The 18,811-nt window shown below is 44.8% G+C and overlaps 1 protein-coding gene and 1 pseudogene across 3 annotated transcripts in view; one reads left to right on the top strand and one right to left on the bottom strand.

Moving 5' to 3' along the window:
• The window catches only part of LOC142572813 (cytochrome P450 3A31-like), a 185,081-nt gene that overhangs the window by 74,304 nt on the left and 91,966 nt on the right, over positions 1-18,811 (top strand). For 2 of the 3 annotated variants that reach the window (XM_075682183.1, XM_075682185.1), the window contains 5 exons: positions 3,309-3,417; positions 3,483-3,571; positions 4,575-4,715; positions 7,446-7,611; positions 8,940-9,109. The exons of the other annotated variant lie outside the window; for it this stretch is intronic. In XM_075682183.1, the coding sequence (XP_075538298.1) occupies positions 3,309-3,417; positions 3,483-3,571; positions 4,575-4,715; positions 7,446-7,611; positions 8,940-9,017 (583 nt within the window). In that variant the 3' untranslated portion in view covers positions 9,018-9,109. Of the gene's footprint in view, positions 1-3,308; positions 3,418-3,482; positions 3,572-4,574; positions 4,716-7,445; positions 7,612-8,939; positions 9,110-18,811 lie in introns of those variants that run through there. 3 annotated transcript variants of the gene reach the window in all.
• Positions 13,732-14,265, bottom strand: LOC142573346 (uncharacterized; annotated as a pseudogene).

Here is an 18,811-nt window from a genome sequence, read left to right on the forward strand (position 1 = left end):
TTTAGTTGCGTTTTCGCCAGTATCACTATCTTGAAAACCATAAAAAAGTAGATTCTCCCCGCCTTTGACGATTCACAATATCGTACATTTTTGAACCAAAAGCCGACAATGTTGCCTGATTCTGACGCTGCTGTGCCTCAACGTTAGCCAGTGAAGAACGAATATCATCCACTCCTGTGATTGTTTCTTCTAATGACACAATACGAGCCTTCAGTTCTTTTATTTCAGCAGAGAACTTGTTCTCCATTGCTGACAGCTTTTTTCAATATTGTGCTCTGGCCTTTAAGTGTTTGTTCAAACTGTGCAGTATGGGGCCCTGGGTTCGGCTCTATATTGCCTCCGGACAGCAGCAAAATCAGTAAATAGAAAGCGGAACGCCTCCGAACCAAAAATTGACGTCGTACGAGCACCCTGCGCGACTTCAAGGAAACACACTGCTTTGAACACAAGAAAAACAAAGTGGAACCGGCAAAGCAATGCAAACATTAATCGAAGAATAGTGCTTGTGACTAACCTGCGAAAGCAGTAAGCAATATATAAGGGTTGATGCCATGTCGCCGGTTCCACGCCCCGTCGTCGTAGTGCCGCTTCGAAGCTTTGTAGCTGAAGGATACTGCCAGCGTTTCCCAGGGCACACAGTTGCCATTCGTGAAGTGGGAAAAATCAGATTCAGCGAGCGCCGGGCTCGTCTGTTGGTCCCAGAGCCACATAAAAGGCAATCCATCGCAGTTCACTTCTAGTCGGGCTTCACCGCCAACGTACGCCGATGCCGAAGTGCAGAGTGACACAAAAACGTCCATCAGGCCAATCTGCGAAAGCAGTAACCAATATATAAGGGTTGATATAATGTCGCCGGTTCCACGCCCCCCCACATCCTCGCATCGATGACATTATCGATTGTCTACATTCGGCGTCCTATTTTTCCTCAGTAGACTTGCGATCCGCGTAGTGGCGAATTTCTGTGAATCCGACTGACAAAAAAAAGAAAGAGACAGATTTTGTAACGCCAGCCGGTTTGTTTCAATTTTTTGTTATGTCTTTCGGTTTGTGCAAAGCCCTCACAACATTTGAAAGATGTAGGAACACAGATTTGTGGGGCCTCAAATGGAAATCTCTTTATGTTAGCTGAATGATGTGGTGATCTTTTGGTCGAACATTCGAGGAACCTATTAATCGCCTTGATCTTGTTCTTATCTGTCCGGACATAACTGCACTGATATTTAACTAAAAAAACATTGTTTTAGACAAGGAGACACCTCGTAGACAAAAATAGCGTTAGAGTGGAACCTCAGAATTTCTCCGCTGTCAGCACCTTTAAGAAGCCTGAATCTCTCCAGTACCTACGAAGTCTTCTGGGCCTATGCTGATACTTCGGCCACTTTATTCCAAGTTTTGCTGATAGGGCGCAGCCGCTGACTGACTTGCTGCAAAAAAATATGTGCCTCTCCGCTGGACACCGGATTGTGCCTCTGTATTTACGCAGCTAAAATTCATGCAGACATCGGGGCCGGTGCTGTGCCACTTTGATTCTTCTGCCCCTACAAAATTTCACACCAATGCCAGCGGAATCGGCCTCCTCGCACTGCTCGTGCGACGCCATGACAATGCTGAACATGTGGTTGCCTATGCAAGCCGTTCATTGAGCAAGGCCGAGCGCAACTAGTCAGTGACAGAGCAGGAGTGCCTGATAGTCATTTTCGCCATTCACAAGTTTTGCCCATACGTCTACGGGCGTCGTCTCTCAGCCATCGCCGACGACCATTCCTTTTGTTGGTTAGCGGGTCTGTGTTACCCCTCTGGCCGACTTGCACGATGCACCCTGTATGCGCCTACAAGAGTTTGACTTTGTAGTACGCTACAAAAGCGGCAACCGTCACACAGACGCTGACTGCTTATCGCGCCTACCTCTACCTGCGACTGAGTGCGACGCTGACAACTTCGATCACTATATCGACACTATGGACGCCCCGTTCCCTGATCGCCCGATATCCCGAAAAGCTCAAGATGACGACCATGGCTTAGATCCTCTATTCGCCTATGCGCATGAGCACGCTTACCCAAGCTGTTTTGTGGTCCACGAGAACATCATAAAAAGCGCACAACAATATTGGTGCTCTAATCTTGAAGCGATTTTACTGAAGCGACTCTTTACGGGCAGCGTATTGGTGTTTGCGCCATGCCATTACAGGCCCTACAAGGCGTGTTAAGCTTTTAAGGGTGCCGAAAATTTTGCCGCACTCGCGTATGTCACGTCCGCGTTAGTCGACTCGCGCATGCTTAGAAAACCGTCCAAGAAGTTCCAGTTCAATGCTAAAACCTTGCTATAACAGTCGGTGCTTCGCCCTTCGGCGAAACTGCTATTGCTTTAATGAATTACACCGCCTAAACATTACCGCATAATGTGCAGCCAGCTGGACCACCTCTGTAACCTAACCGCTGAAATCTCAGTTGTCTACAATGTAACCTAACTTCTGAAATCTCTGTTGCTTGTCTACAACACAAAATATTTTGCTGTACACTGGCTTCGTTATGATGCATTTCGAAAAGTCCTCTGTATAGCTCTCTGTAAACCTATATACGTTAACATATGGAACTGTGCCCGATGTCCCGATGGTCAAATAAATTTACTTTCAGATATATAGAGCGTGCATTTGGCCCAACAAGATTACTTGACTTGATGCGTTATTATATTTACGGAGAAGCGCTATGTTGCACGTACACGCTGTTAAGCGGCTGCACACAAACCTAATATAGATTTCTGTCAGATTCATAAGATTAAAAATATCCAAGCCCAATGCCCACAAATATGTTACCTCGTGAAATTTCTGATGTTTTACGAACTGCTTGTGCTAGAGCACCTGAAATCGGCGAGTTTCATCTCTCAGTTAGGGAACTTGCGTCGACTTGTTACAATGTTTACGAATGTTTCGCGAAAAGTCCTTACAAATGCGTGGTATATTCTAGAGCGAGGCATAAGCACAATCCATCAGTTTTCTACGTTTCACATTTCTCAATAGGTCAAGCTTATAAAATTGTGGTAGCGTCTGTTGTTGGAGAGACTGGGTGGTAAACATCGCGTGCAAGTTTTTTTTTTACCTTGTGATTTTGAACAAGTCTTGTAACAAAATGATGATATTTTTTAAAACACTATACTCTCAACAATCTGTAGGTATTTATTTTTTTGTGTTTTCATTAAAACAAACGTCATTCTAGTCAATTCAGTGGATGCGGAAAAAATTATTTCTGCTTTCTCATGCATTTAGATAAGACCTCCAGAGCTAAAGCTTCCTCTTAACTGCAAATTTCAGGTTAGACAGCACCGTTCACACAGTTGTCTCTGCTCTGTACTCCGTGGCCACGCATATGGACATCCAAGAAAGATTGAGAAAAGAAATCCACGACATACTGAAGGAGGAGGTAACCTGCACGGTGGTTCCCTTCCAAGGTGTGCGCATCATCTTCATGACTTGCAATTCTTGCAGGGCCAGCTCACCTATCACGCTGTCGGACGCATGAAATACCTCGGCATGGTGGTCAAGGAATCAATGCGCCTGTATTCTCAAAACGTTGGGTAAACGAAACATTCCGCCTTGTTGCTTGTGGTAGCTTGTAGCTTGTGGTAGACGTCTTACCCGCTAGCCAAGTAAATGAATTTTGTACGGCATTTTAAGTACACCTTCTTCACTTAACCTTAAAACTAGGTTTTATGCTAAAATATGGTGCTGGAAACAAATTACACAACCCGGCATGCACATCATGACTTCATATAGAAGGTGCGCACCGCTAATTAGAGGTAGAGAAACTATGAGTTGCTGCTCAATGGCGACGCATTTGTAAATCTCGAGTTGATGAATTGGTTGGATTGAATTAATGGATTCGAGTGATGATGGTTTCGAGTTGATGAATCAATTATTGACTCATTTCATAGTACTGGGAATTTCGCTATTCAGTTGCAGCCTTCTCCTGTTCGCAATATTGATTGTCGAATTATGAATCAGAAATGACAGCTGAGCAAATGACGAAATGGAATAAACCCTACTCGCTCATAATAACAAGCATGCCGCTCATGAGGTCATATTGTATCGATGGGAACATTTCAAACCTTGTTGAATGCTGAACAATGCAATAGTTTTGATTAGCCTTTTGAAGGTTCGTCTTTTAATTACCAGCGATTGAAAGACGTTCGCAATGCTTTTTGCATCTTCGCAAATAAGCATACGTGTGAACTCAGTAGTCACTGCAAGATACCGCGTAAACGATACAGCGCATAGCTTAGATCTGAACATGCACAATTGTTTCCTGTACGTTGGTTGTAATTTTTTTCTCGCACCAATTGGCTCTCGTAAACAAAGCAAAAATGCTTCCATGCCATAGATTATACGGCACAAGAAAGAAATTAAGTCTATCGTTAAATATAGCGTTGGGATTCGCATATTTGCCCATTAGCGTAATTAGCTGCGTTAGAACGAACACGGAAACTTTAATTTACACCTCATTGGTGCTGTGTGAATTAAACTTTCTTTTTCTATATATATGATGTTAGTTGTCTTTCTAATTTGTTTTCTTGCACCCAGGTTTGTTGCAAGACGTGCAGTTTCTGACTACTCGTACAAAGACCTTGTAATACCAAAAGGAGTCAGCATAGTAGCTGCTGCGAGCTGCCTCAACGTAGATCCAGCTATATGGAGCGACCCAACTGTGTTTGACCCCGAGAGGTAAAGAAATGTGGGAGTGCTGGCACAGCGCTAAAGGTGCTATTTAGAAAAGGCCTAAAATTCTCTAAAGTAGCATCATGATGTCCACTTTCTGTTATGAAAGAAAAGTTCCAGGCACCACACATGTTGCGTCTTGTGAGTCAGTAGTAACGCGCCCATTTTATGGAATGTATTTGTGCCATAAATTTGCAAGGTATTGTGTCGGCATGGGTGCTCGTGTATATGCGAGTTTTTATTTATATTTCAATTTGCTCCCTCTTTGTTATTCGGCATCATATACTATTATGATAATACATGCATAATGTAGCACGCCAAGCTTATATGTATGCGCTTTACCTCGCCTGTTAAATAAACATTTTATCTCTTGACATCCCCCTTGCATGTTCAACTTAAACTATCCCTGCTAAAAGAACTCAAAAGCCCTAAAATAAAACTTGACAGACCGAACCTACAATCTTGATTGTTTCTTTTGCTTTATCGTTTTGTAAATATGGGACATACATATCATCACGGCAAATCTTTCTTTCTTTTTTTTTTCGTAACGACTGAAATTCCTGTATCGTACTCCATAGACCGGTCATATTACAATAAAAGCTATTCTGTAACGACAAACTCCTGTCATAAACCTGTCTTCATCTTTTATGACAAAGCTAGTTGTTTTGTGAAACATCTTTTTTTCTTTTCGGAGACCGCCTAAGAACCTTTTCTTTAGATGGAGCATCCTGCGTGATAGGATGCAAGGTTTTCAAATACTTCTCGTCTTACTTATGTGATAGCGGTCGTTCTTGTCAATCAATGACGGCGATTTCTAGTCAGCCTCATCGATGGTCTCCGCTGTCAAAAAGCGGCGGTGCTATAATGTTCAAAATCTTGAATGCTAATGAAATGCGTCGCATAATCAAGTCCATGATTTCATATTTGAAAGTTTCGAATAGGAAAAAAAGATTAAAGGCCTTCGGGGACTGAGAACCACTCGAAATCACGCTTTATCGTGGCTAACTGCTGCCTCATAGATTCAGGCAAGACAATGCAGGTCGTTCGTGAAGCCTACTCTATGTCATTTGTGCACTTGAAATGGCTATTTACACAATGGTTTGGTTTGAAACAATTATACTTGGTGTTTCATTGGTTCGTGACATCTTTTTTGAAGCCTCTAATGTGCCACATGTCTGATGACAAGCAGCCTCCTCCCAAAAATGAAGGGTGGGTAAAGACGCAAAGGTTGCACCAAAATCTCCACGTCAACAGGCGTCATTCACTGAGAGCACAATAGATGGCGGCACCATTACCATTGCAGTCACCCCTCCGTCTTCGAAAAAAGAAAGCAACAAAAGCGTCATCACAGCTTGTATAGCATGTGCAAATAAGCTTACGTCAACAGCATGCACCGTGCGTAAAAAATATCTGAACTGGCGATCACGCTCCATTCGTCCTCTCAGTCGTAATTGTAATAGTCGTAAATAACTGCTTGTTTTATCCGTCTTTTTTTAAATAATTTAATTGAGAGACATTCTTGATTCAGACGTCGGCTGACCATCACATGTTTTCGGGTTCAGTACTCCAAGGCGCAAATCGCGGACATTTCCGAAAATATTGCGTACATAAAATCGTTCATGGAATTTATTATTCAAATGAAGTACAACCTTAGCTATAGTTTCACAGTAGAGTGTTAAGTCAGCGCGGCAGTAAGGGTCTTCAGTAGTGTTCAGTTTACAACGCGATGTGAGTGGGTGTCGCATTCATTGTCTTATGCCAGTCAGTGGTCAGTGGTACGCCTCGCATTGGGCGCTCACTGCAAGACTAGAAATGAAGCTGTGCAGGTTTATATGGGCGCGACAAGTTTTGAAGTGAGGTAAGCTGACAGTAAAAGTGATTATGAAGAACGACTTAGGAATATGGAAAAAAGAAAATGGGCTGGGAGAGTATTGAGGCATTTGTACGGGAAAACATTGATTCACAGTGGAGGAAAAGAACTAGGAAGCTTACCAGCAAGTACGCGGCATGTAGGGTGGGATACCCAGCAACAATGAATGTCAAGTGATACGTCAGAGAGGCTGAAATAATGTCATGGGTGGCGGCAATGGAAAAGAAACCTGCCATGAGTAAGTACTTAAAAGGGAAAAAAAACGAAATTAGGAACGAAACAATTTATGATAGCTCGAAGGGAAGCTCATTAGTTTTCGAAACGAGATCAGGATGGGCCTTAGAAGACACACCTATAAAGTGAGTCATAACAAGGAAGAAGAAGCATGTGCTTGCTGCGGTAAAGCTAGGGAAACGATGGAGGATGTTTCATTAGAATGGGAAGATATCTGCCCAGCGGTCAATTTAGACACCACTGGCCTCCTTGAAGCCCTTGGTTGGCAAAGTAAACATATTCGCAATAGACTATTAAGGGGCGATTGGAAGATTGGTGTAAGAAAAGTAGGGAAATGATAAAAAACGATACGTATAAAAACAAAGTTCACAATAGGGGGTCAAAATATTTCGTTATGGGAGTTCATTAGGGTTCTTTTTCTTTTTTTCCCTTTTTGACCTATGTAGATCATTAGGCAGTATAATAGCAAGAGCTTGGTGGCGCAACCCCCCCCCCCCCCCCCCCCCCCGCTCCAATGGGGTGCTCATAACGTCCATCCATCCATCGTAAACATCCGCCCTCGAACGTTTTGTTAGACACAAACATTGGGTTCTTCGTTAATTATTCAGCTTTCATTTTTTCTTTAATAACAGATTTAGCGATGAGAACAAAACTGGCATCAACCCTGCTTCTTACCTGCCTTTCGGAAGCGGTCCACGTAACTGTGTAGGCCGCAGGTTCGCCATGCTCAACGTCAAAACTGTTATTGCCACGTTACTTTCAAGATACCGAGTACGTATGGATGAAGAGCGTCACAAGGTAAGCTGGCGTATACATCACATTAAGTCATGAGCATTTCAGTCAGGTTCGCAGTTTCGCCAAAAGTCAGGACCAGTGAGAAAGATGCGTAGTGTTACGTTATACGCAGCTGGCGAGATTCGCACGAAGGAGGAAGGGAAAAGAAAAGAAACTGCGCAGGGGCAATCTTGACTAACCTCGATCACACATACCCCATATACTCTAGTTTGCGCTGAGCAAGCTACGCGGGCCAAAACTGGGTAAGCAGGATATTCTTCAAGCAAATAATCTCTGCATGGCAGTAGAGAGTAAAACGGCGAGTTGGTTGACGTTCGTTACAACGGCAGCGTAAATGGCACGGCGACATAGACAATATGCAATTTCTTTGTATTTTAAAAACTTGTTTGGATGCAAAACCAGCCTTTTTGAAATGTTTGGTCAGGATGAGGGTGCGTACGAAGACAAACATAGTTCTATATATTTTCAGATTGCAGTAAACTGTCAGTGGTTAGTTCAGCGCTTGTCCTGTGTTTGCATTCTTTGTGTCACCGTCCCATTAGCGCTGCGGCTATACTGAATCTCTAGATTCAATGGCGCCGAGCTACGTGGTTCAAGGCCTCATAAAGCTGGATAAATAGTCAGTTTGAACGGTGCAGTTGGAAGAGTAGCATGACAGCACGCTTACTACACCTGAGATATGTCTTCAAGAGTCCTTTGTGCATTTGCGACGCTTCACTTTACTTAAGTCCGCTCATTGGCTACCGTCCAACAGCGCCTTTTTGTAACACCTCATAGCTTGAACAGAAATCTTTACGATGTCGCTGCAGAGTATCTTGTTTGCAACAGATCATGTTTACGGTCGTCCTCACATTATACACAATTGCATTTTGCTCTGTCGTCTCTGCGTGACTCGTGAGCAGGCACCTATGCAAAAAAGAACACCGAGATGAAATAAAAGTACGGTTAATAAAGCCAGTGTATGTATTGAGCGAAACGCGTCCGGTGTTACTGCGTATGAAATTGAGCTGCGATTGTTGTTGTCAAATTAGCACGCTTTTATGCTTATATAGCACATCACTTGGAGGAATTGTGACTTCCGCACAACCGGCGATAAACTGATTTTAGACACTCTTTATATATATATATATATATATATATATATATATATATATATATATATATATATATATATATATATATATGTGTGTGTGTGTGTGTGTGTGTGTGTGTGTGTGTGTGTGTGTGTGTGTGTGTGTGTGTGTGTGTGTGTGTGTGTGTAGAACAATCACGATGTGGCACAGACATCAGCTGCTGTTGATGTTAAGCAATTCCATTTCTGTCTTTTCCAGGAAGGACTGCAGTTCAGGAGCAATTTTATCACCTCATGCCTGCCGCGCTCCGTGTGGTTCAAGTTTGAGAACGTTTAATCATTGGTTTCTCTTACCCCAAAACGGCACCGCCAGCACTGGGGCTTTATAAACTAATAAACCAAATTTTTTCGTGTTGAATAAACATTACTTAACAATTTGCCGTGTCTTATTACCAGCAGTCTATTAGGGTACTCTACATATGTAGACCACTACTAGATATACGTAGATATTCGCAGCACAGGCACTCAGCTTACCTCTTCGTCAAATCTTTCCATTCAGTTCTACATATTTCCAAATGGTGCTGAGCTTTTCTTCGCAAAATATTTGCGTAGCACAGGCGCCACGTGGTACGTGAGCATATAGCAAGCAACTGAGCAATAAACTCTCGTAGGCTCCCTCATGACACCAATGCTGTCAAATTCGTGGCTCTTGGTGGGAAATGAGGCAGAAGGATAAAGCTGAGAGGCCGCATTCTTTGGGTGTGTGTGTGTGTGTGTGTGTGTGTGTGTGTGTGTGTGTGTGTGTGTGTGTGTGTGTGTGTGTGTGTGTGTGTGTGTGTGTGTGTGTGTGTGTGTGTGTGTGTGCGTGCGTGCGTGCGTGCGTGCGTGCGTGCGTGCGTGCGTGCGTGCGTGCGTGCACGCGCGCGTGTTCTGGGCGAAGCGCCACACACGTAATGCAGGAAAAGTGAATCCTGACGCTCTTCAATGAACGTCAGCGACGCTAAAATGGGTAACTAGTTGTGTGCTACTGGGAATGTACAGTTTTCAATGCATGCCTTTCACGTCAACGCCTTAGTGAGCTGCGCCATGAATGCACTGGGTATGTGCCGCTCCTAAATGAACCTCTTTCACGCCGAAAAGGGTCACTGTAAGAAGCCGGACTGGGTATGTACCGCTGTTCGAGGAAACCTTTTGACGCCGACATTTGAGTGCTGGCATGTGCCACTATACCTTGTGCTGTTCTAAAATGGACCTCTTTGATGCCACCCTTCAATGAACATCTTTGACGTCCTCTCGGGTAACTAATTAAGCACCACTGGGAATGTGCCGCTCTACAACGACGGAAAAGATCCCATGAATTTCTGCGATGCTAAGCGGAATTGTATCTACGTCAGAAGCAATCGTCAAGAACAGCAACCCGACGCCTTAGCAGGCTGCACGACGAATGCACCGGGTATGTACCGTTCTTCAAAGAACTTCTCTCCAACTTGAGTCACTAAGAAGGTGTAACTGCGTGCGCGGCAAACGACGCAACAATTCTCAACGTTCGAAGGCACCGACGCGCCGCGCTTCTCGTCTCGGAGGCCAAACGCAGTGCCAATACATGGCGCAGCGCGTCCATAAAGAAGCGAGGGGGGCCTGGTTGCCGAGTGCCGCGTTTCTCAGCGTTTGCACGGACCGACAAGCCATGTATTTCGGAGGCCACGCGCAGGCTTCGCGGAGGCAGTGCTAGATGGCAGCGCTCGAAGGGGCGGAGTGTTCTTAAGGAATCGCGCAAGAGGAGTCCCGCAGCAGTATACGCTTAATGTAGAGCTGGTCTCGATAGTGGCGCTACGTTGTGTCGCTAATTTGTTTCTATGATAAGTTATTACCGTGCACAGTTATCGTTAGATGAGTTCTGCCGCAATTTTGTCCCGCACGGGCCAACCAGCTGTAGATGTGGGGTCTAGAACGTAAAGCTGTTCCAAACAGTTTCTATTCCATTTCTACAATCAGCTCTCCACGATAGGCCAAAACTTTTCGTGCCACCCTCACTTGGTTTATATGTCATGCAGCATCTAAGAAACTCGAAAATAACCACATCTGATATGGTGTTTACATATTGATAAGGATGATTAGATCAAACAGACGCAATATAATTATTGCTAATTCAACACCTGTTTTGCCATTAGCCTATGCTATTGGTAAAAAAGTTTTCAGGCTGCGCCCATTTAGTCTGTCAGTCGAACGACATCGCAACGCTCACAAAATTCAACACGGCTAAGTGATGTGTATACATTCATCATCATCATCATTATCATCATCATCCTATTATATGTCCACTGCAGGACGAAGGCCTCTTCTTGCGATCTCCAATTACCACTGTCTTGTGCCAACCGATTCCCGCTAGCGTCTGCGAATTTCTTAATTTCGTCATCCCACCTAGTCTTCTACCTTCCTCGACTGCGCTTCCCTTCTCTTGGCACCCATTCTGCAAGCCTAATTGTCCACCGGTTATCTAACCTACGCATTAAATGGCCTGCCTAGCTCCATTCCTTTCGCCTAATGTCAATTAGAATATCGGCTATCCCTCTTTGCTCTCTGTTCCACACCGCTCTCTTGTTGTCTCTTAACATTATGCCTAACATTGTTCGTTCAATCGCACTTTGCGCGGTCCTTAACTTGTTTTCGAGCTTCTTTGTCAGTCTCCAAGTTTCTGCGCCATATGTCAGCACCGGTGGAATGCATTGATTGTACACGCTTCTTTTTAATGATAATGGTTGCTCCTAGTCAGAATCTGACAATGTCTGCCGAATGCTCTCCAACCCATTTTTAGTCTGTAAATTTCCTCCTCCTGATCACGGTCCCCTATGAGTAATTGATCTAGGTAAACATACTCCTCCACAGACTCTAGAGGCTGACTGGCGACCCTGAACACTTGTTCCCTTGCCAGCTATTGATCATTGTCTTTGTCTTCTGCATATTCATCTTCAACCCCCCCCCCCCCCCTCTTGTACTCTCTCTGTTGAGGTCCTCCATCAGTTGTTCTAACTCGTCCCCAGTGTTGCTGAATAGAAAAATGTCATCTGCAAATCTAAGATTGCTGAGATATTCGCCGCTGATCCTTACCCCTAACTTTGCCTCACAAATGACAGTGAGTGGCTGATGATCAGCGATTGCATTGAAACTGCGCCTGTACAGGTTTTTATGAAATTTCTTTACTCCAAGAACAACTGCAAGAGCTTCTTTTTCCACCTGTGCATAGTTACACTCCGCAGGAGTCATTGTTCGTGATGCGAACGCGATCGGTCGCTCTACGCCCTCAACCACGTACGACAGCACTGCACCTAAGCCGTAATCAGAAGCGTCACATGTCAGCTGTATTTCCTTTGTAAACATCGTACACTTTCTTCACTGATCAAATTAGTACGACGACTAAAACATGCGTCACACTGGCTCGACCACTTCCATGCGCTACCCTTGCGCAACAGTTGGTGGAGAGGTTCTTGCACGTTTGCTAGATTCGGCAGAAACTCAGCGTACTAGTTTAATAGGTCCAAAAATGCCTTTAGCTGGGTAACATTACTTGCATTTGGCTCTTCTCGAATCGCCTTTACCTTTTCCTCTGTTGGGTGCACACCGTGCTTGTGTAGCTCGTGTCTCAAGTAGCAAACATTTTCTTGGGAAAATGTGCATTTTACTGTATTCACATGAGTTCCGTGCTTACTAAGTGCTTGTAGCACTTGCTCGGAACGGTGATAGCTCTCTGTAAGGTTTTTGTCTGCTATTAACACGTCGTTCAGGTAAAAGGCAGTGTCAGGGATGCTTCGTAAAACCTGGTCCATTACGGCCTGAAACATTGCGGGCGCCTTTGCCACTCCGTACTGCAATCGCCTGAGCCTGAAAAGTCCCAGGTGCGTATTCACCGTGAGGAGTTCCTGTGCCTGCTCACCCATCTCAAGTTGCAGGTACGCCTTTTGCAAATAAAGCAAAGTGAACATGGTTCCTACCACCAATGACGCGATTATGTCTTCTGGTAGAGGCAGCGGATAGTGGCCGAGTTCAGTACTCCAAGTGACTGACTGTAATATCTTAATCTCCTTTCCTGTTTTCTTTGGCACGATCACTAACGGTGTAGCCCATGTACTGTGCCTGACTGTGTACACTACGCCAGCTTTCTCAAGCTCACGCAGTTCATTCTCCACTTGTTCGCGCAGAGCATATGGTACTGGTCTTGCCTTACAAAAGGTTGGCTGAGCATCACTTTTCACTTGGATACTACCACTGAATCCTTGGATGGCACCATAGCCTAGTTCAAACACATCACGGTACAGCTGTTTCAACCTCTTCTCGGCTTCCGTTGCTACCATCTGCCTGACATTCGGCACGTTATCCACATCACGCTGCAACTGTTGCACCACATTGTACAGGTCAACTTTTAGTGTCGTTATCTAATCTCGACCTAAAAGCGTCGGCATACGAGCTTCATTTTCTTGCTTTGCGATTAGCAGAGGCAGATCGTAGCTTCGATTCTGATAAGAAACAATGACATCCGCTACACCTTTCACTTTAAGTGCCGTGCCGTTGTAAGCCCCTAGGCCCACGTCATGTTTGGAACAGGGGTAGCTTGGAAAATTTTTATCAAAGTGTCTTTCAGACATTATGGTAACCGCAGCTCCAGCGTTTAATCCCATAGGAATATTCTTGCCGTTTACTTTTACTTTTAACACAATAGGCGGTGAACTATAAACGATGTTTGTCGTACAAACTGTAAGCAAGTTGGTTGCCGGCAAGTTCTCCTCAACTTTGTGCACAAACTTTGTTTTGCACAGTTTCGCTACATGACCTGGCTTCGAACATTTGAAACACGTACTTTTGAGAAACAGACGACTCACTGGCGCACGCAGTCCGCCATATCTATGACAGGCGGAAACAGTGCCTTTCCCACGTTGCTTCCTTCGACCGTCCTGGGGGGAACGCTGCTCGTCGCTAGCGGTCTCCGTCGCGTGTCGCCTGCCTTGCTTGATGGGTTCACGGTGCCAGTAGACGCCGGCAGAACTGGAAGTTGTCCGCTACGGTAGCATTTCTCAGGTGTCTTTCTGAGCCGTTTCGAAAGCAGTGACGATTTGGCAGACTCGCTCTCAGATGACTTCGTCGTCCGACAGGGCAACAAGAGGGCGTCGAATCGAATCCATGCCGATTCCGGCAATCAGTCGATCCCGGAGCGCTTCTTCCAAAAATGTTCCTAACGAGCACATCGCAACCCGTCTTTTCAGCTCGACGATGAACTGTTTGAGGCTTTCGTGCGGTTCTTGCTTTCGCTGGCAAAAGTGATACCGTTCGGTAACCACTGACCGTATTGGGGAATAATATACTTTCGGAGAGCTTCTGTAGCTTCTTCGTACTTGACCTACATTGCTTTCTTCGGCAGCAGCAGGCTTCGCAGAGTCAAGTACGCCTTTTCACGCAGAACTGTTAAGAAGACTTGCAACTTCCTCCTTGCGTCTATTCCGTTGCCGGTTGCATACTGGTCGAACCTTTCCAGGTAGACGTGATTATTGCCAGTCTGGGCAGAAATCGGCCAAAGATCCCAGGGTGGTGGTCATCACTGTTGTCATCGCTGGTGTCGTCGTCGTTTCTGCAGCCTCGGCCATTGCCTCTAAATGAATGATCCCATCCTCGTCGCCATGTAGATCAACGACGCCGTAAGGTCAAGTACTTATTCGGACAGCAACATGAACATAACAGCCAAAAACGATTCAGTGGCTTCGTCTTATAAGAGGAGCCTGGGTGCAATCGAGACATGCCATTGGCTAGCGATCCACTAGAACATGTGAACAGTCACCACGGACATCAGATATGCGGCGCACAGTAACAATGTAACATTTGATAATCTTTGATCCGATACAGCATGCTCCGTGCTTACGTAATGTCTCTATGATTGCTAGTATTTCGACTGAATCAAATGCCTATTCGTAATCTACGAAAGACATATAGAGAGGCTGACTGTATTGTGCGGATTTCTCGATTACCTGATTGATGACATGGATGCGATTCATTGCATACTTTCCCTTCCTGAAACCTGCCTGTTCCCTTGATTGACAAATGTCCAGTGTTGCTCTTTTTCTATTCGAGATTATCTTGGTGAATATTTTATATAATATTGGAATTAAGCTAATGGACCTTATACAGTTCCTGCGAGCTAATGGACCTTATACAGCTCCTGCGAGCGTTCGTAGCTGTCTTCTGCTTCTATTGCGCCAGTGATGGAAGTGTGCGCCCTATTCAATGGCGACGCCCTTTCTGCGTCATTCGGTGCCAACGAGTAGTTTCGGATTGTTTCGAAGCTGATGACAGAGCGGTGGCCCCGCCATTTCTGACGTCACACAATTTAATCCAGAGTGGTGGTTCCTTATTGCTGAAGGGGTCGGGGGGCGTACAGGCAGCGATTTCAAATTAAAATTTCTCGGTAAGATACGCGCTGAGGGTATAAATCTTATTTTTTCCAATTTTTTGTGCACAGCCACATTTGCCCTCCGTTTAATTTCATTTCCAAGTTATAATGATAAAAGGAGAAAGGTTGAATAACCACATCGTTGGCCCTTTCAGAATAGAAGTTAAGACAGAAACCATAGAAAATGATTATGAAAGTCAGAAATAGCTTTCTTCTGGAGCCTGATACATATCCTCATGTCATCCGTGGATGACCACACCATATAGGCTCATAAGCAGACAAAAGAAGGAGAAAATTTTAGTGCCAACCACAATGCCGTGCGATACGAAGACACAGTAAATATGTGTATTCTTGTAAACACTGCAACCCATTTAAACTTCCTAGTAGCCTCCACTAACCTAGTATCTTAGCTGCTAACTATTTGCTGCAATGCGTATCCATCACGAGGTAAAGTGCGAAAGCGGAAGGTCTAGGATAAATTAAACGGCCATATTGATTGGTTAATTCGGGACTTGTCTTTTATTCCCAGTTCGTAGCTATTTAAAGGACACATACTCCTTGTGCCACCATGGTACATTCATTCTTGGGGATCGACCATGAATTGCCCGTCACCTTTATCACTTGCGCAATTATGAAGTTGTCTGGCCCATAACGAGTAACGCCCATATCAAGCCACACAAGTTGTCTATACTAGGCGAGACAGCAACCATGAATAAGTTATTTATTCGGGCATATCTAGTAGTCCATGTGGAGTGCTATGTGAAGTAGCCGGCATATAAGCAATCGCCCAGGTTGACTGTCCTGCTGGTTTTTATCGTGCATGCGACATCGACGGACGTCTATACAAAGTGGGCGAATTAGCTAAAGAAAGCTATTGGTTTAAAATCTTTCTGTCGAGTAACAGGTGTGTGTTAGCACAAGATGACCAAAATTTTGAGGATGCTTAATCTTCGCATTTAAGAGCGGAACGCCACAGAATTAAAAAATTCCTGGCTGCTTCTCACACTTCCCGGCAACTGCAGCCGTATGTAGCCATAACGTATACAGGGAAATGCTGGCGGCGAACACAGTGCAAGTATGTGAGTTTCCGCTAAAAACACGGCCTCATGTGCCTCGGATGCGCGGAGGCGAGTGCCATCTGGATGGTGTTGCAAGGAACTGCGCGCACCACTCTGTGAATGGTAGAAACTCTGCAAACTGGGCTCGTGTTTGAGTTTCCCGGGGACAGAATTATGTTTTCTAGTATATTCCAATTAACAATCTGACGCTGTTATATCTGCAGGTTGTGTGTAGGTCGTACTTTAGGGTTCTTCTAGCGCACTTTACGTTGATAAACTAAATTAGTTCCATAAAGCATCTGGGCTACACGGAGGGCCTGCGTGATTGGGTTTGTGTGGCTCGGAATGACTTTTCGCTCACCAAAAGGTCGCGATGGACGCCGACGACGCATTTTGTGTCGCACGGGGCCCTTAACGTTGTCGCGTAAAAACCGCCTTTTTTAATAACCACTGAGCTAAAACTTTCCACAGTAAAAATTGATCTGGATATGAGAACGTGCTCCGAAAATGCTGTTGCCCAAAATGCCACCGAACGCCAGGCGCTCCTATCATAATTTTTTTTAACTTTTACGTTGTATGAGGGCGAGCAATAAAGTCTCGCCCCTAATTTTTGCCAAATTATGGCTGTAAACGTGAAGTGAACATATCCATTTCCAGAGGTGGACCTTTCCTGTCCCGGCCCGAACTTAACTCTGCGGCACGGTGCTGCTGTCAGTTGATGAAGATGGGAGTTGTGCTTCACACATCCACGGCGTACGAGCAACAAAGTGTGCTTCGTTTTCTATGGAGCAAGGCACGAACGCCCACCGAAAGCCAGCGAAATAGAGTCCGGACGTTGCCCGTAGTTATCCCAACCATTTTGGTCCAGCGAAATATTTCCTGGCAGGACAGCGATTCACATGCAATGATGAAGCCAAGACCTCATCTGACGGTCGTTCCACAGTCAGTCCAACGAATTCTAGAACAGGGGCGTCTCATATTTAGTGCTGCAATGGGACAAATGTCTTAACTGGTATGGGGACCGTGTTGAAGAATATTATAAAGTACGTAGAATAGCACGCTATATTTGCGATTACCCGTGTGTACCCTACTCTGGCTAATAAAAAATAGGGGCAAAAACTTTCTTGTTTGCCCTTGTAACAATTTCACTTGGTTGTTAGAGAAGTACATTTACGGGAATGCACATTATGCACAGCCTTAATTCAAAAAATCACTTATGGAAGGAATGGTCATAAGAGCACATCCAGCCAATCCTGATACCGGACATAATACTAGCAAATGCAGCCAGCCAAAAGACAACAATTGCAAAACCGTGCGTTTCAATCATTTCTTCTTTTTTATTTATCTCTAAGTGCAAGTCTAGCGGTTGCAGTACCGGCTCCTTACAACAGGCCGCGCCATCGCACCATCATGAGCGCGTTTGGCTATGCGCGTCTGCGTTCCCGTCTACTTTTATAATGCTATTACCTCCAGAAGCGCTGGAATTTACCCAATGGTATCTGCTGACTTGTCTTAATTATGCATTGCTGTCATGACAGCTGACGCATAATGCGTAGTCCTTCTCTTCGGTGCCGGCTGATATGCAGCCAGCGCAAACAAAACATTCCACGTACAACGAATACGTGATCCCGCTGGTGAGTTGTTCAAACGCCTAGCCGCCGGAAGCGCAATCCTTCCGCCAAGGGAGAAGCGACCGCTAGGATGAAGGAAGAAATTTTCGACCTTGGAACGTTTATGGCAAACAGCGCCTGCAATATAAAAGCTTTGGCGTTCTACCAAGAGCAAAGGAAGAAAGAAAGAAAGAAAGAAAGAAAGAAAGAAAGAAAGAAAGAAAGAAAGAAAGAATGAAAAGAAAGAAAGAAAGAAAAAGCAACCAAATCAATTTGTTCTTAGATAAATTAAGCAGCCTCATCCATGAAGCTACTCCCCTCATTTTCTGATTTGTGCTTCCCGTGCTCGGCGCCATTCGCCCAAGCAGTGGAGACAAGGCACCTAAAAAAGGTAGACACTATCAGTTGATCAATGTTAAGCACATTTTCTCTATTTCTTTCGATTTTCAACAGAGGGAACACAGCGAAATGATATTAAAGTACGCAATTTTTTTACTACTGCAGAAATATTTTAAAGAACCGTATCGACCTCCGGTCGAGTGATTAGCTATCTTTTATTGGTTTGCACTCAGTTCCTCAAGAGAAAGAGTTGGCACACGAGGCATTACATTGCATTTAATGCCAACTGTACCGATATTTCAGCTTGGCTAAAGTAGTTATGATGAGTAGCATATATCACATGTGCTACTCATATGCTATGCTACTCAAGCCGCCTAAACACGATGGATGTTTATTCTTCCATGCTGCGGCGGTTTGTCAACGTTCCGAGTTTGTGTTATTTCCCGCGAGCTGCAATGGCGGCGTTCTCTAGTTTTCTTGTTGATTTAGGGGAGCTATATGTATCACAAACGCCGATTGCCACGAGCTCTTTGTGACGCATCCACTCGCACTTGGAATGTAAAATGTTTTACGAAGGTTCCCTCTATGTTGTCACGGGTCGAGCTCGACGCTGGTAATCGCAGAACACGAGAGTGCGGCAACACAAACCTTTATTGCGGCGAACTTGGGTCCCGCATACCCAAGATGCAAC

This window comes from Dermacentor variabilis, chromosome 2, assembly GCF_050947875.1.
Source record: "Dermacentor variabilis isolate Ectoservices chromosome 2, ASM5094787v1, whole genome shotgun sequence".
NCBI lineage: Eukaryota > Metazoa > Arthropoda > Arachnida > Ixodida > Ixodidae > Dermacentor > Dermacentor variabilis.